The 8112-nt window shown below is 43.3% G+C and overlaps 2 protein-coding genes across 2 annotated transcripts; both read left to right on the top strand.

Moving 5' to 3' along the window:
* Positions 1 to 3887: 3887 nt before the first annotated feature.
* On the top strand, positions 3888 to 5108 carry LOC306930719 (small ribosomal subunit protein uS5m-like; the record flags this gene model as incomplete). The annotated part of the gene is made up of 1 exon (XM_079511814.1): positions 3888 to 5108. The coding sequence occupies exon 1, from the start codon at positions 3894 to 3896 to the stop codon at positions 5106 to 5108; it is 1215 nt and encodes a 404-aa protein (XP_079367940.1). The 5' UTR covers positions 3888 to 3893.
* An 883-nt stretch (positions 5109 to 5991) lies between these two features.
* Positions 5992 to 7447, top strand: LOC306930720 (small ribosomal subunit protein mS27-like; the record flags this gene model as incomplete). Its single annotated transcript, XM_079511815.1, is given in 3 exon segments — positions 5992 to 6071; positions 6267 to 7355; positions 7357 to 7447. Coding segments are annotated over 3 exon segments (1260 nt in total).
* Positions 7448 to 8112: the final 665 nt, after the last annotated feature.

An 8112-nucleotide genomic window follows, 5' to 3' on the forward strand; every position in this document is an offset into this window, starting at 1 on the left:
TCAAGAGATTGCTCTTGAGTTGTCTTTTATTTATTTTTTATTCAGAAGATTGACTTTCTATAAAACTCAACCTCACATACTTGGATACAAGGTCTGAAATTAATTGTGTCGGCATTTTGAATTGCTTTCTGGGGTCACCTGCTGAATGAGGCCTATGTGGCTATGCCTATGTCCCACTTTGAGAAACCCTGGTGTAATTTACATATTTATTTGTATGTTTATTTTTACGGTGTGGTTTGTATTGAGAAAAAACGACTGGGCCAAGGGCACAGACCGCCAGTAGGACACAGACGTTTTGTTTTCATTTGTTTTGTATGTTTTATACTTTTTGAAATATTTAACTTTCATTGTTATAATGGATGGAAGCCAAAGGGTCTTTTGGATCCAAATGTCATAGTGACAGCATAGATCAGTGATTCTCAATGTGTGGTCTGGGATCCCCCCAGGGGTCTTTGAGGGGATTTCAAGGCGTCCAGAGCTAATTGGACACATATTGGAACTAAATGGACCCTTACGGGTCTGTAACTCTTAAGAGTGTACACGTGGAAGTTACCAAATGGACTAGAGGTCTGCAACTCTGAGAGTGTACAAATGGAACCAAATGGACTATCACAGGTCTGTAACCCTGAGTCTACAGATTGTACTATTGTTTAATTTGTGGCCTATATGTCATTTGTATATTTCAAATTTATTTCCATACAAATCCTTGAAATTGAAAAGTTAGAGAAGCAGTATTGACAGATGATCAGTATCCGCTCTGATCCCATCATGTGAATCCTGAGATCTACAATACATTGTATGTGTCTGCACTCTGCACACAGCTATATATAGTCAATGGATTGTCAAATGTTCGGTAATAATAATAATATCATCAACTTGCATTATTGAAAGTCTTGTCTTATTTTAGAGCTTTATTATTATTATTTTTTAAATCATTCACTATTTTTATGTTGGGTTGAAAGGAACACTTCATGTTTAAAGATCAATAGTCAACATAGGCAACATGCTTATGAAAACAAATGATATCAAGTAGGCTACATACCATAAATCTTTACAATTGATTTGTGATTAATTTGGCTTGCAGCTGTGTTTACATTTTGGTGTAATTGAGTATAGTACATCATCTAGTGGCTGAATGTTTTATTGATTCTTTAATGTTTGGTGCTTTTAGGGAAAGAATTGTCTTCATCGCAGAAGATTTTATTGTTTTTCTCCCCTTTCTACTCCATTCACTTTTAACCCTCTCATCTCTGTTTTGGGGATTGATTCAGTGGTGTAAAATATTTTATTTTTATGGCTGGGTGGCTTTAAAGCTGCAGGCGTGATTGGAGCCAATTAACGAAATAGAAGTGTTCAGTGTCGCATCGACAATTAATGAGATTCACAATTTAAAATGTTTGGTTATGAGTGCTCCTTTGCATAAAACGTTTGACTGCAGCGTCTTAAAAGAGGCTTCACCCATTTCACCAATGTTCATTATAAGATGACACGATTTCTGTCATGTGTCTCATTGGTGGATGGCGGACAGTTCAGAAACCAGCCTACCATCTTGAAATGATGGTAGGCTTTTCAAGATTATATTCAAGATTATATATTTAATTGTAGTAGGGTGTGGTCACACTACACTTTGATTTTGCCTATGTGACGGATTCTGCCTCTAACCGCTCTGTTTGAAAAGCATTGGCAGAATCTGGCGCATGTGCAGAATCAAAGTTCGGTGTGACTGCACCCTTAACACAATGTATGAACAATGACTATTTCCCAAACCTGTGTATGAATTGTATTAATAATTATGATTATGGTAGGCATATGTGTATTTATTTATTTGCTGCTGCATTGTTGCTGCTAAAAGCAAATTGATTTATTTTGCAGCCAGTAATTCCTTGAGACAACACAATGTGTAATTAAGTAAATGTATTCAAGTTTTTCTATGTTTTATACTTCTACTCCACTACATCTGAGGCAAATACTGCACTTTTTACTCCACTGCAAATATTTGCCAGCGTTAGTTACTTTGTAGATTATAGATTACTATTACACACATTAACCATGTCATTTTATGTTTAGTTTGTTTGAAAATAGCCCATCTACAAGGGATGCATTGTGAGCTTGTAGATCTGCTATATTCCTTTACAAGTTTGAGAAATGTTTATAAACTGAATCCTGAAAACTGAAAAAAATAAAAAAAAGTGTGAAATGGGCCATTCATACTGAGTGATGCCAATACTTTTGTACGTTTACTCAAGTAAAAATTGGAATACAGAACTTTTATTTGTACGTTGTGGTACTTTATTGTGGTATTTATTTCTACATGGTGGAGTTGATACCTTTACTATAGTAGGCTACTATGCAACAACATTGACTGTTATTTCACAGTGTCACTGTGGAGTTATTCATCACGTCGATCTGATGGTAGTACATTGATTGATTGAAATTTGTATTCACTCACAGTATGTATATTGGGTACATTTCAATGAAAGTACAGGTTAATACAAACACTGCTAAGAGGATTAAACCAGAAAAAGCACCAACCCTATAATTCATCAGAACATTTAAAGGAACTACAACATGCATTTTAAAACAGTTGTTAGTATTTAATATCATATTGTTTATGTCCCTCAAACGTATTTCTAATGGTTGAGCTGATATGCAGTTTTGAGTCATTATAATACTGATGCTAGATAAACCCAGGCTCAATTGTTTCCTTTCCATGCATGCCAGCTTGGGAAATAAACAATGGTGTGTGACATCGTAAACAAAGTCGAAATGCGAATTTGGAACTGAAGAGGGGAGGAATTATACAAAGTATATAGGGTGATACTGATGACATCACACATGATGTCAAATCAATTGAGATGTCCCTGAGACCAATTTCCATAAAATCCCCAATATAACTTTATCATTCACATGCAATTCAGTTGTGCATGTGTTCCATTGTCATTATTAGTGAATCAAACAATTGGTGGTGGTGGACAGTGCACTGCATATTAGCACTGAGATGCCCCTGTCTGCGCCTCAGTGCACCAGGTGATGAATTGTAGTACCAGTACCACCATTAATAAATCCATATTTATTATACAGTTGTAAAAAAAACAATGTATTATTTCTCTGTGGAAATTATCAACCAATACAAAGGCTGTTAACTGTGAGTGGACGACCCAATAAAGCATTACACTTGTTTACAAGAGGGTCCACTTTTTTCAATTCATCATAACATTTAGAGACGTACAAATGTAAACTTCTATATATAGCCAAAAACAGGAAATCATCATAGAGGGGGTAAATAACAGGAAAAAACATATAGGCCTACATTGAGGGGGAAAAGGGGTGGGTGGGGATTCAGATTTTACGGGGGCCAGTTTTGAATTGCAGCCATCCGTAGGTGCCCTTTGAGAGCGGTTTTGAAGAAGTCAAGGGATTTGCATGTCTTAATGACTGTGTACGGTAATCAGATGAGTGTGTGTGTGTGTGCATTTTTCCTGTTTGTCTGAGAGAACGAACGGGCTGCCCAGCGACAAAGTTATATTGTGAGTTCACATATATTTTACCCAAATCAAATCATCACATGACATGCCCATATACACTATGGGTATGTCCATATACAGGCATATCAGCAGTTCTTGACAACTGGATATCCATACAGTATATGCCTATATATGGACATATCGGTTGGATTGGTGGCACTCCGAATCTCCGTATTTGGTCATTGGTATCTTTACAAAACACCCATGTATTCTTACATGTATTGTAATATCCAGTGCTGTGATAACCATGCTGTGGTACCATGCTGGGTACTCTAGCAATGGGCACAGCTAGTACGTAGGCTAATGCTCTGACAACAGGTACATTGGTTATTCTTGGTTATTTATTTATTATATTATCACAATTCCAAGATGGCAGCATTCATGCGGACGTGCGGTGCCCTCCGTGTCACACTCGGATGTGCAGTACCACTCTATCGCATAGGAGGAGCTCTCCAGCTCTCCCAGTTGACCAGTCACACCTCAGTGTCCCTCCAAAAGAACCCTGCAGTTCCACTGGCCCCAACTTCAGCATCGCAGCAAATCAGACATGGCAGCTTCTTCAACAAACTAACAGCGGAGGAGCTGTGGAAAGGTGTGCTGGCTGAAGCAGGGGCCAGTAACAAGAAGGGTCGTGGGAAGAGGTCCAAACGCAAAGTGAAGAGAGACCTCAACAGAGGACAGCATATCGGAGAAGGTCGTGGTGGCTTCCTGTGGCCTGGTCTGAATGTTCCAGTGGTGAAGGCAGGCGCTGTGCAGTCCATGTCACGCAGGGGAGAGGCTGAACAGCAGGAGATGCGGGCTGAGATGATACGACAGAGAGACGAGTGGGAGACGAAGAGAAGGATGAGGGTGAAGAGGGAGAGAGGATGGAGTGGAAACTGTTGGGGAGGCATCAGCCTGGGAGCCCCGGATCCCGGCCCTAACGGAGAGACCTATGAGGGATTTGACTCCCGTGTGATTGAAGTGAAGAGTGTATTCAACATGACAGCCAAGGAGGGAAGGAAGCGGTCAGTTAGCTGCCTGGTTGCCGTTGGAAATGGCTCTGGAGCCGCAGGCTTTGCGCTGGGCAAGGCTGCAGACAGAATGACTGCTCTTAGGAAGGCCAAGAACAGAGCCATCCACTACCTTTACTACATAGAGCGATACAATGACCATACTATACATCATGACATTGAATCCACCTTCAAAAGGACAACTCTTCGCATGAAAAAACAAAATCAAGGCTATGGTCTCCATTGTCACCGTGCCGTCATCACTATGTGTAAGTTGATGGGGATAAAGGACATGTACTGCAAAGTGGAGGGTTCAATCAACTACCTCAACATCACCAGAGCCCTCTTCTCCGGACTAGCCAATCAGGAGACACACCAGACTTTGGCGGAGAAGAAGCAGCTCCACGTGGTGGAGTTTCGCTCAGAGCGCGGGCCCCTGCCCACAGTGGTGGCGAGCCCGGGGCACGGGGCGCGGTCTGACCCGGAGGCCGAGGACGACATCCTCAACAGGCGCCTTCACTGGCAAGACGTACGTGCCGCACAGGGGGGTAAACGGTCAGCGTGGGCGAGCGTCAAGCGTAACATCCGGTAGAGAGAGACCTAAATAATCAGATTTTTCGCCTACATGACTTCTTTAAGAAAGAATAACATGACACAGAGACGGTGACTGCTTAATTAAGTTAATTTAGGACCTTCTAGCAGTTAATTTTGTTTTATTAAACACATTTCTTCTATGTAGCCCATGTTTTGTAATGGCATCATCATGCTATTATGCCCGTGGATATACAGAGTGAACTTAACAATGATAAATTCATATGATAATACCTTTTATATAATCACCAACATGAATTATGTTTGTTATTTACAGCTAGGTAGAGTAGTGGGGGCGAGATAGAAAAGGGGCGACTGTACCGGTTACCGTCTGAACGCAGCTTTAGACTTCACCACTGTGATGAAATGAAATGAAATGAAATCTATATTTACCCAGGGTATCTGGGCTAAGCTCAAGAACTTGTTTCCAGCCAGGCCCTGCTCATAGAACACATTTCATCGTAGTGGTTGATGCCTTGTTCAAGGGCATTTCAGCGGTGGTAATTTTAACGTGTCGGACGGCTGGTTCGAACTGGGAACCTTCCGGTATCTAGACCGCGCCGCTATCCGTTCGGCCACCGCTGCCACAAATGTCACTACAATAGAGTCAGTACTGTGACCTAGGTTTCAGAATATGAGGCCAGTCTCTGATGTCATTAATATCACTACAATAAAACTGACTATACGTTCTGTTGATTATGGACACTGACAGGTTGCCTTGCATTATAGAGGTGCTGGCTACTCTAGAGTCTTGGTTATCTACTATATAAAATCATAACAACACTTGGCACCACTGCTGAAATTGAATGCATATAGGGGACTGTTAAATAGTATGGCTAGTACAAACCTTCAGAGGTTGATGTGTTAAAAAAATAGGTACGGGTATGGCAGCCTCTGTGTTCCAACGCTGCTTGACTGCAGAGGTCAAAGTTAAATCTATATCTCTGACTTTAACAGCAAGGAGGTGTTTGTTCTCATCAGCGTACACAGACACCACAAAGAGGTGTTTGTTCTCATCAGCGTACACAGACACCACAAGAAGGTGTTTGCTGTCATCAGCGTACACAGACACCACAAAGAGGTGTTTGTTCTCATCAGCGTACACAGACACCACAAGGAGGTGTTTGCTGTCATCAGCATACATAGACACACAAAGGAGGTGTTTGCTCTCAGTAGCGTACACAGACAGCACGCTGTGGGAGTCCAGAGAGAAAGATCCTCAGAACCTTGCTGTGTTGGCTACGTTAATGGACAGGACATACGACAGGAAGTTGCCAGTCAGCTCACTGACTATATCGCGGTTCATCGACAATATAACGTCAAGTGCGGAGGTTGACCAGGCAGAGTATTACCTTTACAGGTTCCGTCACAGTCCAAACTGCTGGTACCTCAGAGACTGGACCGTGCACGGCTGGGTCAGACAGTGTCTCAGATATGGGGCGAGGGACAAAGCACTGTACACGCTTAAAAACAAGGTTCAATACGGAACGTTCCCGGATGACTTCACCTTTAACCTGCTGATAGATTCATACATTAAGGATGGAGACTTCAGAGGAGCGTGTTCGGCGGTTGAAGAGGTGATGCTTCAGGAGGCCTTCGACCTTCCATCCACGCAGATCCTGTCCCTGTACGCTTTAAGCAGTAACCTAGCAACCAGGCCAGAACTCACTACGGCAGAAGAGAGGGCACTGGGTGCCGCGCTGCTGATTGCCGGACTCAAGCAAGATGACAACGCCGTGGGCCTGAGTGCTCAACTCCTTGGCAACTCCCTCCTGGGCAAGTTGGAGATGACGGCAGGGATTAATGCCGTCTTTAAAGGCATGCCTCTCACCTGGACCTGCGGCTATCTGGGCAGAGCCCTGGATGTCATGGAGAGAGTGGCTGCTGCCACGCCGGGAGATGTCAGGCTGTGCCAGGAGACGCTGGACAGCCTGGATCATTTGCTGCAGGATCTGTCCTCTTCCGTCTCAGACTCAGACTCCTCCTACAGAGGAGAGGAGTCAGGAGGTGGTGAGGAGGACAGACAGAAGAAGACCCAGCTTGATGAGGAGGACGAAGAGGAGCGGACAAAGCTTCCTCTCTATGTCAGTAGATTCAAGGAACTCAGCAGCCAGCTGGAGTTGCAGGGTAGGGTGGATCCGGCTTCCCTGCAGACCCTAGTGTCTGCCCTGGCCCAGCGGGCCCTGTCTGCGGCTGAGCAGACCGATCTGGCACGGTACCAGAGCAGGCTGCTGGAATGGGAGGTGGAGGAGACATCTGATCCAGAGGGAGAAGGAGATGATGCAGAGGGCAGAGGAGGAGAGACGGGAGAAGAGATCTGTCAGAGATGCAGCACAGTAGTTCTCTAAAGGTGCGTTCAGACTTGAATTTAAATATTTGCCCGTTTGTGCTGTGCCAGGTCGCGCCGCACCCGTTTGCGGTGCTCGCGCAACTTCTCGTCTTTGCATTGACTTTGTATGTAATCGCGCCACTCTAACCATCCAAGTCTGAATGCACCGTTAGGGTGGACATCAGTGATAGGCTTGTGGGATGCTACATTTGAGTACGACGTGATGTAGTCCTCAACTGACACTGGATACTTATTGACCTTCAGCCATTTCCAGAAGTGTTTTTTCAGGGCGCACCTCAGATTCTGTTGAATGTACAGGGGTCCTCAGATTCATTATAGCGGCAGCTGTGCTTACATCACGTCAGTGAAGTCTGTTCTGGCTTGCAGGGAATGTCTGCGATTGACCTGTTAAAAATAGAGTAATCATTGTCAAAATTTCAAATCCCTGAATTGAAACTGAGTTGTGATACGCTTTTGAGTTCTGCTTTTCACCGCATGCACTCCTTGGTTGTTGTTTAATAACAGCTTTTGTTGACGGTGTGTGATAACCAGGGGTGGACAGCAACAACATACATCTACTTTACTGAAATGTCTTATCTCATCTGTTTGAAAGTGTACTGTATATCCTTTTTCAGAGCACATTGTTTATATAATGGTTGAGATCCTTCTCTGCTTG

This window comes from Electrona antarctica, assembly GCF_951216825.1.
Source record: "Electrona antarctica genome assembly, chromosome: 10".
NCBI classification, from domain to species: domain Eukaryota; kingdom Metazoa; phylum Chordata; class Actinopteri; order Myctophiformes; family Myctophidae; genus Electrona; species Electrona antarctica.